Raw genomic sequence first — 18879 nt, 5'->3', positions numbered from 1 at the left:
TGAAGTATATAAACAATTGAATAATCTTTCATAGTTAAGTATAAAAATATAGGGGTGCCATTTGAAATTTTAAAGTGGGGAAGGCTGGGGGTGGGGGTGAACTCTGCAATAAAGACTGATTTCAGACTTCCCCCTCAATATCTAAATTGACGTGTTTTTTGTTTAAATTGAATTCAATTTAAATGATTAGTTATTAAGACTGGGAAGTTTTGAAATGTAAGCTCTGTATAATTCAGTTAAAGGGATGTCTGCTAAAAGCAAAGAAAAGGAAAAGAAAAACTTAACTATATAGAAATAATGTTTTTTTGTACAAAAGAAAATTAATTACGTGGCTGTAACCAAACAGTACTCCTTGTTATAGGGCAGCTGTTCCTTTCTGGATTCTCTCTCTCACAATTCTTTTGCAAAATAAATTGAATCTAGTCAATAAAAGCTAACATTCAAAGTTTCAACCAGTTATCTCAAATGGTTCCCAAGAAAACGGTACATAAGTAGTGAAAAATGTACGTTACGGGAAGGCAAGCAAACAAGTCACATTGTTAGTATGCACTCGTACTTGAGAAAGTTCGTTAATTCCATTGTGGAGTTTGACCTTCAGCTACCACCACATTCAAATGTCTGTTGAAGAAAGTCGTTTTTTTTATGTGAAGGAAAGTTTCTAACAACAAAAACACGCAGCTGGCTTAACTTCCTGCTCCAGGGCTGTGCTCCGGAAGTAGTTTTAACGAAGTCGGCAGAACTTCACGACAGATGGGACAGGGATAACTTAACGATTTCGAAAAAAGAATTACCAGGGACCAAAGATATGGTGTTGTACATTACAAGTAAATTCTCTACAAATACTAGAATTTCTGTATCACAAAAGAGTTTTCTACAATTATATTTTACCACTCCATACTTACAAATTATCAGTGAAGTTTCATGATTGAGTACTAGGTAGTAATTATTTGTAACTGAATTGTCAAGTATTCTTTACTAATGAAAAGGGACTTCCACATAGATGTACTAATGCTGTTTAAATATATTGTATTTTACTTCATAATATTAATATGTATTTTGGCCAATATTTTTTTTTTAATTTTAGTAGTTTATTTTACGACGCTTTATCATCATCTCAGGTTATTTAGCGTCTGAATGAGATGAAGGTGCCGGAGTGTTATATGCCGTGTTCCATTTAGGATGAAACATTTTTTATTGCATTGCAGAAAATATGACTGTGTCCGTCGGCAATATGGAATTCGGCCGACTCTACGTGACGCTCTTGGAAATGATTTTAATTGTACAAATGCAGTTATGAGATTTTTATCGAATACAGGACTTGACAGGGTGATTTAGTTTTTTATTGACCCGTTTTCTTATCCTCCGGACCCTTTACATCCGGAGGTTACATTTGTTGTTTTATATTTGATTTTACATAGTTGACTTTTCGGACTCTATACATCCGAATATTTTATAACATTTTATTGTTTTGAAATGTGATATGCAATTTATTTCTGGTGGCCTTAGTTTTATTATTTTATTTTATTGGTTCGTTTTGAATACTACCTAGTGTCGGAGAATTGTTCACTTTTATGATTCTTTACACATCACCTTCTGTATACTGCATTTGTGTACCTCGTTTTACCGTGACAACGCTTTTTAGTTATTTTAGCACTCTTATTATTGTATTATTTGTGTCTTTGTTTTATGAAGAATTTTAGATAAGGGCGCAAATAGCCATAGTAGCTCACGCGCCCTTTTTAAACCCCACTATCTATCTATCTGAGATGAAGGTGATAATGCCGGTGAAATGAGTCCGGGATCCAGCACCGAAAGTTACCCAGCATTTGCTCATATTGAGTGAGAGAAAACCCCGGATAAAAACCTCAACCAGGTAATTTGCCCCGACAAGGAATCGAACCCAGACCACGTGGTTTCGCGGCCAGACGCGCTAACCGTTACTCCACAGATGTTGACTTTGACAAATATGTGGTGTAGAATATGAGCCGTTCAGAGCAGAAGTGGTGTAAGTCAAGAATGGGTAATGAGGGTTGAAGTAAATATTCTGTAAAATACAGCGCAAGTAGCAATTCATATTCACTTTATTGAAACTATTAGTAGTGAGCGGATAGCAAGAACGACGTATTAATTGCTACTTCGCGCTGTATTTTACAGAATTTTTACTTTAAACCTCATTATCCAATTTTGACTTACACCACTTTTGCTCTGAACGGCTCATATATTTTCTTGCTTCTGTTTCTTTCAAAAGAAACACTTTCATCTCATTTGACACCATTTCAATAAATTTGCAGTGTTTGCACTTCCGTAACGATTAAATTTGGCAGGTGAAGACAGAGCAGTTTATATTGGACAGTACCGCATTCTTCTGATCCGACAAATGCCGACGCGGCGGCCATATTTACTCCTGCGGAGACCCAGTATAACGCAAGACTTGCGTAGGAACACAGGTTTCTAGTGCGATATTCCATCGTTATCGTGAAGAATGCCGGGTTGTTGTGCAGTTAATCAATGTGTAATGAATTTTCGTTGTACAAAATTAGCATTAAGTCACAAACAAGAGGAGGAATATACTTCAATGATTAATTTTCTCAACGACATAATATTTTCACTGCGGGATAAAGCAGGACGATGCACTATCTCCTTTACTTCTTAACTTTGCTCTAGAATATGCCATTAGGAAAGTTCAGGATAACAGACAGGGTTTGGAATTGAACGGATTACAGCTTCTTGTCTATGCGGATGACATGAATATGTTAGGAGAAAATTCACAAACTATTAGGGAAAACACGGAAATTTTACTTGAAGCAAGTAAAGCGATAGGTTTGGAACTAAATCCCGAAAAGACAAAGTATATGATTATGTCTCGTGACCAGAATATTATAAGAAATGGAAATATAAAAATTAGAAATGTATCCTTCGAAGAGGTATAGTCGCGACGCTGTTATTCCCGGCGTGACTCCTCCTCTTTGTTTACGTCTTAGGAAGTGAAGGCTCTATAAAGTCTAGGTAGGTAGTATCGTCCGCCATTTTTGTTCTTTCGTTGCCGAGCTACCATACGAGGAATCTATTTGCCACACCGTTAAACATTATCATGTCGTAGCTCCTATGATAATAAACCAAACGCACTGTAATTAGTCAGCAAATAATTGAGCGGCAAATAACGTCTTCGTGTGCTTTCTGCCAACGAAAGAGCCAAAATGGCGGGCGATTATATTAAGTATTTATCGAGCCTTAAGAAATGAATAACGTCCTCCTCAGCAAATCACAAGACGCACACGTTTAAATGTAGCCGACCTGCAACGCGATTGGATGCCGGAAATTAGAGCGATGGGACTATAGAAAAATTCATATATCTTGGAGCATCAGTACTTACTTAGGCTACTTACAAATGGCTTTTAAGGAACCCGGAGGTTCATTGCTGTCCACACATAAGCCCGCCATTGGTCCTATCCTGTGCAACATTAATCCAGTCTGTATCATATTCCACCTCCCTCAAATACATTTTAATATTATCCTCCCATCTACGTCTCGGCCTCCCTCGATTGCTGGTAAAATTCATGTTCTGGGAATAATAAGTTAATTAAGTAGTAAAATATCGCTACAATCTAAAAGTGAACAAGGCTCTGAAATCAGCTACAAGAGTCGGTCCGGTTTTTTTGCCGCTACTATACAACTATAGATTGAGGCCTTGCAAATCAATGTTTGTCTTTGTTCGGCTTTAGAGATAATAAGATTCCTACAAACCACGGACGAGTTGACGAACACTAGGATTTGAACCGAGACCTCCCGAATATGATTGTAGTGTTTTATCTGTGAGCCATCACAATCAGCTTTTCGCCAATTAGTGTTATTGATTCGTCTTTGTTATTGAAGTCATGTAGTTCAGTATACAAGAGATAATTTCCATGGCAACTGAAATGTTATATTATTTATTTACAAACTGCCCTGCATTGAGTGTAGCTCTTACGGACTCAGTATATCCTCAAAAAAATATATAGATGCATATATAAACATAGATAACAAAATTAAAAGAAAAAAAGAAACAAAGAAAGGGCATGAAAAATTGCAATTCCTATTAATGTGGCACCATGTAGATTAATCAGGATTTGACAGGATTTCTTAACACAGTTATCCCTCAGAGATGTTAGCAGAGCAAATTTCCGTCGAAATTCTTCGAAAAAAGCTGATATAGTCCCTCGAGCACCTATGAGCAAGCCGAATACCTCAACGTGAATTAAGGCATAATTTCAGCTTGAAATAGTTGACTGTAGGCTCATAGATCGATTTCTTCTCAAGATGGACCTCGGCTGACTGATGAAATTCTACTTCAAAACGTATCGTGGAGTCCACAATGGTGCCCTGTTTAGTGTCAGCATTGTACGCTAAAATATCTACTCGTCTCGTTGACCCATTTTCAGCTAGACAGGAGATTTCTTCTTCTACTATCCAGCCCTTATTTCTTAATGCGGCAGCAATTTTGGATCTTATAAGATGATGTCTAGAATTCCTCAAGAGCAATCCCTGTTCACAGAATCCCAAGACGTGTGCTAAAGTTCCGATCTCCGGGCAGCCATGCCTGCACCGGGTCCGTCAAGAGATGTGCTGGGAACGGATCGAACAGCTGCTACATTTGCTGTCACTTTCAGGCAAGATATCCATTCACTAGTCGAAAGCCCTTTCTTGTTTGCAATCCCACTGTTGGCGACTGTTACTTCGCTATACATCTCAACACCTTTTCCCCGTCCTGAAAGAGTCTTCCATGATTCATATTCACTACCCCGCAATTCTTCTCGAAAATTTAGAATTGTGGCTTTAGTAAAGTCTTCGAGAAAAGAAAGGCAGAAGGAATCACACGACGTTTTGAGTTCAACATCTGTCTCATCATGTTAACATGCGGATTATCTGCTCTGATTAATGATAGATATTACAATGTTGAAGAAAAGCTTCCCACGAAGCGCGTATTAACTGAAGTCCTTTTAACTTTTTACTAGCGTACAGCATGCTATTTGGAATATCAGTCGAAAGGAAAAGCATTTCTTTAACAGAGCTTCCAAGGAACTTATCAATAGAGAGCGGAATTTAGGCAAAAACCGATTTTTTTCCTTGATACATGCAGGCTTGAGATTTAATATTTACATTTTTCATGAAAATATAAGCATAAATAAAGGAGTTTTATAGTGCCTAAAATGCCTATTTAGACGTTAGTGCCTATTTTTAATTTTTACATCTTTTTCGTAACTGTCTACTGTTTTTCTTAACATCCTGTACGTTTACATTCCAAGACGGATAACAACTCCTTCCTAGCAGTAAACAACACAATAGAGAAGTATCTCCGGGCCACCCCTTCTCATTCTTACAATCTTTCAATCCTAAAATTACAACTTTCAGTCGGCCTGGATAGCGTAGTCGGTATAGCGCTGGCCTTCTGTACTCGAGGTTGTGGGTTCGATCCCGGCCCAGGTCAATGGCATTTAAGTGTGCTTAAATGTGAAAGGCTCATGTCAGTAGATTTACTCACATGTAAAAGAACTCGTGCGAGACAAATTATTATTATTATTATTATTATTATTATTATTATTATTATTATTATTATTATTATTATTATTATATGAGCCGTTGAGAGCAGAAGTGGTGTAAGTAAAAAATGGGTAATGAGGGTTAAAGTTAACATTCCGTAAAATACAGCGCAAAGTAACAATTAATATTCAATTTATTTAAACTATTAGTAGTCAGTGGATAGCACGAAGGACATGTTAACTGCTACTTTGCACTGTATTTTATAAAATTTCTACTTTAAACCTCATTACCCAATCTTGACTTACACCACTTTTGCTCTGAACGCCTCATATCTTCCTCTGTCTGTTAGCAATTTAACACAAACTCGCTGGGTTGTACCCGAATAAGCATTCTCTTACATTCCAAGACAGATAACAACCCCTTCCTTTTTTTCTCACCATTTGTAAGTACAGCAGTGAGCGACACAATAGCCACAATAGGTGCTGATCATCTACTGTCAAGAATCTACTGTGAAGCAAGCTATGGAAATGTGATTGTGAATAAAAAACACTAACTTAAAGGCAGAATGACTTAATTTTGTGTATGCATGTGTACTCTTGTAAAATGTGAACTGTGTGGAAGTTTCTTTTAATCCTAGAATTTTGCATTAAATAAATGTTGGATTGCACGCATTGTATTCTTCACCTGACATAATTAGGAACATTAAATCCAGACGTTTGAAATGGGCAGGGCATGTAGCACGTATGGGCGAATTCAGAAATGCGTATAGAATGTTAGTTGGGAGTCCGGAGGGAAAAAGACCTTTGGGGAGGCCGAGACGTAGATGGGAAGATAATATTAAAACGGATTTGAGGGAGGTGGGATATAATGATAGAGACTGGATTAATCTTGCACAGGATAGGGACCGATGGCGGGTTTATGTGAGGGCGGCAATAAATCTCCGGGTTCCTTAAAAGTCAGTAAGTATAAATGTTGAATCTTATATTAATGACATTCTTTAACAAAAAAAAAAAAAAAAAAAAAAAAAAAAAAAAAAAAAAAAAAAAAAAAAAAAAAAAAAAAACAATTTTTTATTTTATAGAGCCTAAATAAAGAAGTTTAAGAGCCTATTTTAGGCGCCTAAAATGCCACTTTTTAGGGCTTAAACTTCCGCTCTTTACTTATTAATATCTTCCAAAAAACTTCGAGATAATTTATGTAAAGGAACCATTTGCAGGGGATATATATATATATATATATATATATATATATATATGGGCCAGATATATTGAAATAATTGAAGTTCTTCCTCCTGAATTGTTGTATTAGTTGTAACCACAGTCTAATAGATACAGTCACGCAACTCATACGTATAAAATATGCCAACATTTGACAGCTGGCGCGACAGTAGCCCTCTAGCGGCAGGCAAGTTAAAAGTGTGCACACTACATATGATAACACATCAGAAAACGGGTTTTGCGTAATTTATTTTATATTTTTATGCTATACAATAAGTGTATATGGTTCTTACTAATTCTACTTTAGAATCCTGGAAGAATTTCACACGCAGTTAATCTACAAGTTTCAGAAGCTGGGAATAAAAGTAATTCTTTCTGCTCCTTACAACTGAATCATGGCCCTGATCACGTATCATGGTTTGAAATAATATAATTGTTTGTACGTAGACGGTTAATTCAATTCATTCCTAAATATATTTATAAACCATTGGAACGCTATATTTCCTGTGAGAAGAGTCAAAATTGTTGGGCATATCTCATAGGGTACATCGCGTGGTGAACTCCTCTCCCTATTTCCTGAGAAATTAACTATTTTCCATACCGCAAATTGGGGTAAACTCGGCCGCTGAGGTAAACTTAAAAATAAAAAAGGGGACGATTTAAACCTTAATTTGACAGATATTGATTTATGAAGTTCATTATTTTTCAAATTTTGTTATTATTATTTTGAGTCGCTAATAGTGCTGATATTATGGTTAAAATTTTTATGGAAAGTTTACCACATTTTACATCACATTTCCAGTTTTCACACATAAGCTTAATTTTAACTTATCCTTCCTATATAATACGTAATTTACATGCACTGAGTGTTATTATGACGTAGGTAAGAACAAATGAATACACAACTTTGTTGAAAAAATTGTAACTTCAATTAACTCAGAAAATGTAGGCCTAATTTTATTTTCAGAGCAGAAGTGGTGTAAGTCAAAAATGGGTAATGAGGGTTAAAGTAAACATTCTTTAAAATACAGCGCAAAGTAGCAGTTAATATTGAATTTATTTAAACTATTAGTAGTCAGTGAATAGCACGAAGGATATATTAATTGCTACTTTGCGCTGTATTTTACAGAATTTTTACTTTAAACCTCATTACCTAATTTTGACTTATACCACTTCTGCTCTGAACGGCTCAAATAATCACTGGTAATGTAAAATCAACACCAATAACAGTCATGCAAATTATTACAGAAAAGATTGTTTTTTATATTAAATTTAAAAAGGCTCTTTTATTTCTTGAGAACTTAATACGTCTGCCACATGAATCTACACCAACACATCAGAAATTTATCGACACAGTCTGGATTTATTCAAGAAGTGAATATTTTGCAAAAGGATTATAATACGCCACGAATTCTTGAAAAAATTAACACCATAATCCCTACTTGAATGCAATATAACATTCAACTTTTGAAAAATATAAAGAAAAAAAACACGAATACAAAAATTATGGAATTACTTGCATTAAAAACTGTAGATACATTATCCAAAATCGGAATGGTTACACATTTACACATGATCTCTGCAAAACAATAATATACTGTAACGGGTATTTACTTTGTTTTTATTTAAACTCTCCTTCCTGACATATAAATTGGTAACTGATAACTAATAAATGTTTTATAGAACACAAAACGTAGGCTACCTACAGCGTGGATTATTGGTTATGACTGAGTTATGATTTTTTCTTGGTTTTTAGGGAATCTGAAGAACGGCAAATTCGGAGATTTAAACTTGTTGTTACTGTAATTTTCGTCATTGCACACATTGCCTTTATTCCGACGCATGATTAAAGCGTTATTATAACATCTCGCATACCTTTAAAGCACGTGCTGGCTGTATCAACCCTATGACCAGTGCCTTGCCTGCCGCTTGAGCGCTAGTGTCGTGAATGTTGGCAAAAAAAAGTTGAAGTTGCGCGACTGTATATATTAGACTGTGGTGTAACTTAAACGTAGAACAGATTTCATTACCTACGTAGTTTGGTCACCCCTGTAGCATGGAGGAAAGTGAGAAACAAGTGAAAGTGATCCAGTCGCATCGCGACTTTCCGACCGGCTATCGAACCCATGTGTTGGTTTACTTGAAGCTGCTTTCCTCGTGGTGTGGAGTTGGTTACACAACCTGTTCCGGTCTGAAACTTCTTCTTGTGATTCATGCCAACAACTTCTCCACCCAGCGTCCCACATAATTTGCACATATTACGACAACGACCCCATTTAATGAAACTGTTCCTGTTTACGAGAACTGATAAACGGTTATTCACAGAGCGGAAAAGAAAACAAGGAAAAAGATCGCGGACAGTTTGAATTTCCTTCGGGCTGAAATAAATGTCTACGATGAGGGATTGAAAGTGGTGAAAGGTAAAGGTATAAAGGTATCCCCGTAACATGCCATGAAGGCACTTGGGGGGCATGGAGGTAGAGCTCCATGCTTTCCATGACCTCGGCACTAGAATGAGGTGGTGTGGTCGGCACCACGCTCTGACCGCCTTTTACCCCCGGGAAAGACCCGGTACTCAATTTTATAGGAGGCTGAGTGAACCTCGGGGCCGTTCTGAAAGTTTGGCAACGAGAAAAAATTCTGTCACCACCTGGGATCAAACCCGGACCTTCCAGTCCGTAGCCAGCTGCTCTACCAACTGAGCTACCCGGCCGCCGATTGAAAGTGGAGGAATTATAATTTCAAGTGAGTCCATTGAAAATTAAGTAATTATATGAACACAGACAAGGGTGTTCTCTATTCGTCGCACGCTTTTTAAGTTTTATGTCGACGAGATTACAAGAAAGTGACAAAGGATTAATTGAATCTCTATAATTGCGTGAAACGTTTATGCTCTTCGTGATTGTTATTGTGAGCATGGTTGGGATTGTAAGGACTTTTTGGATTTAAAATATAATTTGTCATTTCTTTTCATTTCTGCTTTTATACTCCCAGCATTTAAATTAACTAAGGAAGAAGAAGAGCCTTCTTGTTACTACTACAGTCTAGTATATACAGTCACGAAGCTTGAGTTGTGAGGGTGCTAGGAACAATAGACTGTGCGGGTACTATTTCGCATTGTCGGTAATGAGGCGATTTTAGCGATCCTAGTGGTTAGCAACTATCTATGGATGCATATTTACTACGTATTGAGCTTCGTAACTGTATATACTAGATTGTGTTACTTCTTCATTGTTGCTTCCTCATTCTATGAGGCCAGATGTGGATACAACAATTCAATTAATAGTCGAAACGATTCACACATCAATACGACGCCAATGCGTTGTATGCAATCGATTGTAATGAATAATAATTACAGTGAATTGAATTATTTTGAAAATGAATAGCGCAGTTAAACAGTTCAGAATAAAATCAGGCTATGTTAAATTAACTGTTTCTTCTTCGTATTCCCCGCATTTATTAATCACCTCATATCTAAACAAATAATAATGAATTCATTATGGTATCACATTATTTTGATTCCTTTTAATGTTTTTATCATGGATGGCTAAATTCGAAACAAAAGTGACATCAAAAACTTTTTGCTTGCAGTTTTAACTATGTCCTGATTGTTCCTATGCAGATCATATATGTAACAGATAGGTCGGCCTTATAGGCTTTGACGTTAACAACTTTTGTCAGGTTTACTACGCTGCCATCTAGTTGTTACATAAGGAGTCACGTCATAATTCCCATTTGAATTGCATTAGCGACTGTACTGCCATCTCGTGTTCGTTTACTGTGGACGGGTGGCGATCCTGGCGGTTGTTCTCTTCAAAGTGCTGCCGATTTTAACATAGCGATGAGTTATCTGTTACATATATGATCTAGGATATTACCATGGCAACTGAAACTTACGATTAAGCAAAGCCTGTATGGTATAGTAAAAAAAAAAAAACAAGGTACGATAAAAATGTAAGGAAAAAGGTTTGATGTCGCTGTACTTTCATTTAAACACATTATAATGTTACAGGTAGTTATCCAAGGCCTATTGTAATTAATGACGTCACTGTATGAACAGAAAGAGTGACCAGATTTCTTGAATGAGAGAATGTCAAGCTCATAAACCTTTCACGTTAATATGGCTGAATACTTAAAAATATAATTATTACATAAATAGAACACCTTTTAACACGTTACTCTTTGTAGACGGTCAGGTTGTATTTCTGGCAACGCTCCACCCACCAATTGTACCTCATTGCCAAGAGTTATGATACTTATGATAGTTATGTTCTAGAACAAAAAGATTCAAATCCTCGTTTTTGAGAACTGATAATGTTAGAGGCTAAGACAGAAAAAAATAATACCTTAGAACGTATCTTAATTTTACAAGGCAATCCTTATTCTCCATGCCTCAATTAATTTGTCTGTTTTCTGTTGGGAGTATAATAGTCCTACTATAAAATAATAATAGTCTTTTAATAGAAAATGGTAACTTTTTGTTATAATTTTCTAATGGATAAAATTACATTAGTTTTGCAAAGCAATTTCTATTTATTAGGCCTTAATTAATTTATCTTAAAACTTTTTTATTGGAAACATGATAGGCTATTATAAAATTACTGCAAATAACTTATCTTTTCACAGAGAAATAATAATTTTTGCTATACTTCTGTAACGGCTAGAATTACCTTAATTTTGCAAAGAAATTTCTATTCTACAATAGGTAATTATCTTAAGAACTTTTCGATTGGCATTATAAAAGCTGTGTACCAGCGTTTTTCAACAATGAAGGTGCAATTTAAGATACCGCCACATTCATTGTAGACAATAATTATTTTAACGTGAAACTTTAATGCTCTTGACTTTCGAGAAATCAGATCGCACTTTATATTATTACAGTGACGTCATTTATTATTATTATTATTATTATTATTATTATTAATAAATACCGGTAGTATAAAGATATAAATATTTAACGTAGTATAATTCTGAAGTACTTAACTGTGGTAATAATTTTCAAAGTAATCCAATTCATTGTAATGACATTATTATTTATTACAATCAGCTGCAAGCAGGTCATTGGCGTCATATTTATTCGAGTATTTGTGTCGTTTCGACTGTAAATTGCACTACAGTATTGTCCGGAGACTAGGACTCATGGAATGAGAAAACAATTACGAAGCAGTTAACGAGAAAGCTCCGCCTTGTTAAATTTAAATGCTGGGAATATGAACACAGAAATCAAAGAAATATCAACATTTCATTTCAAATCCCAAACAACATTACAATTGCAACCATGACGTTAACAATACCAATCACGAAAAGCATAATGTTTCACGCAATTATAGAGATTCAATGAATCCGTCACTTTTTGCTTTATCTACTTCTATAACGACTAGAATTACGTTATTTTTTAAAAAACAATTCTTATTACTTAAGCTGTAACTAATTTGTCTCAAGAAATGTCCGATTGGATGTACAGTTCCATTGAGTTAACGGAGAGGGAACGTGTTTTTTCCAACAGGATTCTGTGACATCATATACAGTCCATATTAGGCCTATTGTATGGGTAAACTTGATACAATATTCAAGGATATAGTTATCAGTAGGAAAGTGTGATTCTCTTGATCTCCCGACATAACCTCCAATGAATTTATCTCTGGGAAATTTTAAAAGATTAAGTGTATAAAAATAAACAACATGCTCTGGACGAACTGAAAAATAGCATCCGGTAATACGTCACATGCATTTCTCATAAGTACGGTACCGAAAGGCAGCGAGTCATTTCTTAAGAAGTTGCGACATATATTTAGGAAAAGAAGGCAGGCAGTTTCGAATCCTATTTTATAATAATTTGGGTTGGTAAATTACTTTTTAATTTCTCACATTTAATAACATAGATGCTTTACAATTTAATTAATGAAACTTACCACCAGACTAAAATGTCGAAGTATACCTAACAAAATGTAATAATATTAAATAATAAAAGAACACAAACATGACTTTAGAGTACATATAACAAAAATGTAAATCATTGAAATTATGTGTTTTTTTAAGTTGGTTATTTAGCGTCGATGGAATTGGTGATAATGATATGATATTTGGCGAGATGAGGCCGAGTATTCGTCATAGATTACCTGACATTTGCCTTATGGTTGGGGAAAACCTCGGAAAAAACCCAACCAGGTAATCAGCACAAGCGGGAATCGAACCCGCGCCCAAGCGCAACTTCGGATCAGCAGGCAAGCGCCTTAACCGACCGAGCTACGCCGGTGGCTTGTGTTGTTATATAAATGATATTTAAAAATCTGTATTGATGACTTAAAGGCCATAAGGGAAATTTCTTTACAGATTGTTCTCGTAAGTTAAATCGTTCACAAAAATAAATAAAAAAAATGTTATAGTTCCCTGACTTCCAATGAATAGACCCATGGTCTCCAGTCTCCAGGTGATAACAATTTTTAAAGAAGTCAGGTGTTGGTTCATAAATTTTTGGTTTGTCGATTTACCGATACTGCTCTGTCTCCGTAGTCAGGGTGTGGGAGCGCGTCTGCCGATAGTCAAATTGCCAGGTTTCCGGTCGGGATTTAATTTGTTATTTGCTCACCCAATATGCCTATAATAAATATAAAGAAGCCATAACAACTTAATATATTCATATGATGAAGGATGGATAGAACAGAGAAAAATTTTCTCCGGCACCGAGACTCGAACCCGGGTTTTCAGCTCTAAGTGCTGACTCTTTATCCACTAGCCTTCATCATATGATAACGCAGAATTCCTGCACGGAAATATCATATGTACTTCGGTACATCATAACAATATGATATGCGTAAATAATCACTTAGTGATTCAAGACGGCGCTCATTCCGTCGGATCCCGGCCACTTAGTCACTCGTAATGAGTACACCTCTGTACTGTAATGAGTTGGACATTGTGCCACTGTCACATATTCTGTGACACAGTACATGAGAGTAGGCCACCAAAGGGAAAACTGAGAGGTAGAACTTAAACTGAGGGGATTCGATCCGGCATCTGAACTGAAATCCGGTGTAGCTTAGCGGATAAAGCACATAGAGCTGAAAACCCGGGTTCGAGTCCCGGTGTCGAAGAGAATTTTTCTCTGTTCTATCCCTCCTTCATATAAAACAACGCAGAATTCCTGCACGAAAATATCATATTTACTTAGGTAAATAATAATAATAATAATAATAATAATAATAATAATAATAGTAAATATATTCAGTTCAGTGAATATAAGGTACTAGTTAGAGCATGTCTATAAGATGGAATATAAGATGGAATATATCAAAATATAAAGAGAATAAATCTCAGTAGAAGGACTGTTAAACAGGAGTCCCATGTCATAGAATTACGGCATTTAATGCAATCTGTGAGTACTTTAGACAAAATTTATCGTTAATTTATCGTCCATATCATAATTCAACTCTTTATTATAAATGTCCCCACTTCATAAATTGAATTTTTGTACTAGCGAACCAACAGAAACCACAGAGATTTTAGTTTACATGGGAGGCCTTAATAATAACCACAGTCACGAAGCTCAATACGTAGTAAATATGCATCCATAGATAGTTGCTAACCACTAGATCGCTAATATCGCCTCATTACAGACAATGCGAAATAGTACCGGCACAGTCTATTGTTCCTAGCACCCTCACAACTCAGGCTTCGTGACTGTATATACTAGACTGTGATAACAACCAACAAGCCATTTTATTCCCCTCTGACATGCAGACAACATGGCGCCTTACGCAATAAACTTTCACGTATCCCCATCCTGTTTCATTTTGTAGTTTCCTTCATCCGCGAACAAGCCCCCACTAACACGTTATCACTATTACCATACAAACAATTCCCTGCGTGAGCATAAATTCTGTTATCTAGGGAACACCACAAACACTGATGTAATGTGAGTTTAATTTAAACACGACAAAAAGGAAATAAAAATGAAAGTGAAATGGCGTCACTGAGGTTACAAAGTCTACTCTCTGAACCATGTAGTAGTAGTACGTGTGTTATCTACATAGTAAAGAATACAATTCTGGAGTTCTACATGCGATATTGTTGCCGTAATCAAATATTTTGTGACCGTTATATGTGAAGACGGCTTAATTACAGCGCATCTGCACACATACAGGATCAATCGTAAGTAATGGCAATAATTTCAGGGGTTATTCATTGAGATATTTCAAAGAAAAAAGTTTAATATAATTTTTCTCGTTTTTTTTCGAGATAAAAATTGTTTTATATTAAACATTTCATAGCGTGTTTTGGGAAAGCCATTGATTGAATTCCCAATATGCTCACAAGCAAACGTTCTGATGGGGGCAGATAAAAAAGTTATTTTTTTTTCTTCCACCATGTTAATAATGTCAAAAGAAGTGCTTATACACATTTTGGCCACTCGACAGCAATTACGAGGGCTGTAAAAAAAATAAATTAGCCAGGGGCCGTTAAAATAAAGAAAACACAATTTCATTGGACAAATTTATTGAAACGAACACAGCAATTGTTGAGCTATTTTTCAACATATTTTCCATCGGAATTGAGACATTTCTCATATCATAGGATCGACAGAGAGAGGTGCAGACGCAGTCAAACGCTGGTTCCGATCTGAGGCGGCCGACTTCTACGACACAAAAATTGATCCCAGGTGTGACAAATGTCTCAATTCCAGTGGGGGATATGTTGACAAATAGCGCAACAATTTCTGTATCTGTTTCAATAATATTTCTATGAAATTGTGTTTTTTTCTATAAACGGCCCCAGAGAAAATCACTTTCTGGACGTCCTCGTAATTGCGTTCGAGTGGCCAAAGTTTGTATAAGCACTTCTTTTGACATTATTAACATCGTGGAAGAAAAAAATTAACTTTTTTATCTGTCCCCATCAGAACGTTTGCTTGTCAATCAATTTAAGAGTGATTGAAAGAATTTTAATTTTGTCCTTTAAATAAGCAGAGATTTAATCCGAACGAATGTAACATTAAAAATTCCTTTTGCAGAACGATAATGTATATTTCTTGGGATCAAATTTCTGTACATTTCAAGCACAAAATTAAAATCCTTTCAATCATTTATTATCATAATACACTGTTTTCATAAAATGACTGCGCGTATTGGGAATTCAATCATTGACTTTCCCAAAACGAAGTGTTTCATATAATATAATTTTTATCTCGAAAAGGAAGCAAAAACGAGCAAAACTGTATTAAACATTTTTGTTTGAAATATCTCAAATGAAAAGAAAATGAATGACATTACTTACGGTTCACCCTGTATAGTCACGTGATCTCAGTGACTTAATTATCATCATTCTGTTATTGGAAAATTAAGTACCTACATCAGTTGTAGACTGTTTTCGAAACATGGGAGGGGTGGTAGTAGGAGAAAGAAGAATAAAGTATATTAAAGACTAAGATTTGCTGATGATTGTGACGTTTTTAGCAGAAGAGAGACGATACTAAGGAAAATGCTACTGGAGAAATATGACAGCTGTGAGCAGTATGGGATGAAGATAAATGCAAACAAGACAAAGACCATGGTTGTCGGAAGAAAAATAAAGAAGGCGAACGTGCGAATTCGAAATGAGGCAGTAGAGCAAGAAAATATTTTGTTCATTGCAGATATGTAAGTTTTTGGCACGTGAAATGTATTTTCTGGAAATGGTACATGTCAGGTTTTGAAAGTTTGCTCCTCAATTATCCTCATCTTGCATTAATGAACGATTTATGGTTTAAAAAGAAATTGTGTAAATTATTTTTTGCGAGGATTATTTTACTATCTAGTGTTACAAAATATTTTTAAATTGTGGAAAAGAAAATAATAGCCTACATTTCTGGAAAACGAAATAGAAATGAATACATCACATAACTCTACAAAATGTGATGTAGTGAAAGTATAATCTCTTGCTGAAATTAAAATAAAAGAATGTATGAATGAATGAATGAAAGAAAAGAAAGCAGGAAAGACAGAAGAAAGGAAAGAAAGAAGAAAAGACAGAAGAAAGAAAAGAAAGAAAGAAAGGAAAGATAGAAGAAGAGAGAGAAGAAAGGAAAGAAAGAAGGAAATGCAGAAGAAGGAAGGAAAGACAGAAGAAAGAAGGAAAGAAGAAATGACAGAAGAAAGAAGGAAAAACAGAAGAAAGGAAAGATAGAAGAAAGAAGGAAAGGCAGAAGAAAGAAAGGAAAGAGGGAAAGACAGAAGAAATGAAGGAAAGAAGAAAAGACAGAAGAAAGGAAGGAAATAAGAAAAGACAGAAGAAAGGAAAGGCAGAAGAAAGAAAGGAAAAAGGAAAGACAGAAGAAAGGAAGGAAAGAAAAGACAGAAGAAAGGAAGGAAAGAAGAAAAGACAAGAAAGGAAAGAAGAATGAAGGACAGAAGAAAGGAAAGAAAGAAGGAAAGGCAGAAGAAAGAAAGGAAAAAAGGAAAGACAGAAGAAAGGAAAGAAGAAAAGACAGAAGAAAGGAAAGAAAGAAGGAAAGGCAGAAGAAAGAAAGGAAAAAAGGAAAGAAGAAAGGAAGGAAGAAAAGACAGAAGAAAGGAAAGAAAGAAGGAAAACAAGAAGAAAGGAAAGAAAGAAGAAAAGACAGAAGAAATGAAGGAAAGAAAGAAAGGAAGAAAGAAAGAAAGAAAGAAAGACAGAAAGGAAGAAAGAAAGAAAGAAAGAAAGAAAGAAAGAAAGAAAGAAAGAAAGAGGATTTCCTAAAAACTATCTATAATGTCAAAACAGTATGGAGTCCGTTTCCCAAAAGAATCAATCGCTCTCGATACTCCCAAGTATCGAGTCCATCGAGGTATCGAATGTTTCGATGACCCGACACTAATTTTGAGTAATACTTGAAAGAGATAAATCATAAACAGTAGGGGTATAATATTATTTCAACATATAGCAATAAATAAAGTAAATTGTCGCGAAAGGAACAAAAAGTATAAAAAGCATGTGTCATCTAAATACAATAATACTTATTTTTCTCTTCGCAGCATCACATCCTCATCTATATTTCGTATTCGAGAAAATAATAAAAAGCCAAGCATATGACGCCCTAAGTTGTTGTTTAGTCAACTTTCTGAAGACAGGTTTGAACCTCATAAGTGGCACCAATAAGGCATCACTCATGAGGCAACTAAGCCAGGAGATAATGAGGTAGAATGGCCAGTTCCCTTCCCCCTCCATTGCATACATCGCTGACTAGGTACATATTACACCAATCAGACCCGCCCTAGGTCTAATGACAAATTCAATCGTGACTGCGCTTGAAGACGGAACGTACTTATTTTACAATGCAAGTTCTTCACGACATAATGTAGCTGTTGTACTACCACGTTACTACGAACGGGACATGTCTACCTACAAAATGAAAATGCATTGCACTTTTTATTCATAGCGGTGCTGGTATCGCATCAGTATGCACTCAGGCAATATCCGCCTAGCCGCTCTTGAAAGCACTCACCTGCTGCAGATGACGGGATGCTGTGCCCTGTTCACCACTTTCACTACAATCACAGCACACTCGACTGTCAGCCTCATATAACCTCTCCCCCTCCCTTAATACTTCCGCCATTTCCTGATTGCTTTATGAAGCATGTCACAGAACACTGTTTTCTTTTTTACATTAGTATATTTCCGTAAGTTGAAGAAACTCTTCCACTGAAAATTTTCCACATTATGTGACTTAGAGAAAGCATTTAACATGCATCAAAATTATTTTATATCCTTGTAGATTAAGAAAATAGCATTATTGTATTATTTTAATTGTTAAGTGCAATATTACTGTAGAGCACAGAATTTTGTAATGGGAACATATGACCTCAAAATATCAGCAACAATTATAATTTACGGTAAGCATATAAAATTAACACCGTCATCTTCTTTTTCTGTTTCTTCAAATTGTGGGTCCGTAGCCTGTTCGAGTAATGTCATAGTTTGACTGGAGTACATTCTGTTTCAATTAGACCTAGAGTTGTGGCCTTGTGGAATACCGATCCGGTAGTTTGGGTAGAATATGAAAATCGGGTATTCTACGGTAGAAATAATAGTAGAATTGGTAATAATAATAATAATAATAATAATAATAATAACAATAATAATAATAATTTATTTTCGCTGCCAGAGTTAAGGCCATAAGGCCTTCTCTTCC

At 35.6% G+C, this 18879-nt stretch overlaps 1 protein-coding gene across 1 annotated transcript in view; it reads right to left on the bottom strand.

Annotated features, from left to right (window-relative positions):
• Cyp303a1 (Probable cytochrome P450 303a1) overlaps positions 1–18291 on the bottom strand; it is a 40409-nt gene extending 22118 nt beyond the window's left edge. The window contains exon 1 of the mRNA XM_069814805.1: positions 18193–18291. Within this exon, the coding sequence (XP_069670906.1) occupies positions 18193–18269 (77 nt within the window). The 5' untranslated portion in view covers positions 18270–18291. The remainder of the gene's footprint in view (positions 1–18192) is intronic.
• Between the last annotated feature and the right edge of the window lie 588 nt (positions 18292–18879).

Source organism: Periplaneta americana, chromosome 2 (genome assembly GCF_040183065.1).
Source record: "Periplaneta americana isolate PAMFEO1 chromosome 2, P.americana_PAMFEO1_priV1, whole genome shotgun sequence".
NCBI classification, from domain to species: domain Eukaryota; kingdom Metazoa; phylum Arthropoda; class Insecta; order Blattodea; family Blattidae; genus Periplaneta; species Periplaneta americana.
Note: the sequence above shows the minus strand (reverse complement) of the source record. Positions and strands in the feature narration are given on the sequence as shown.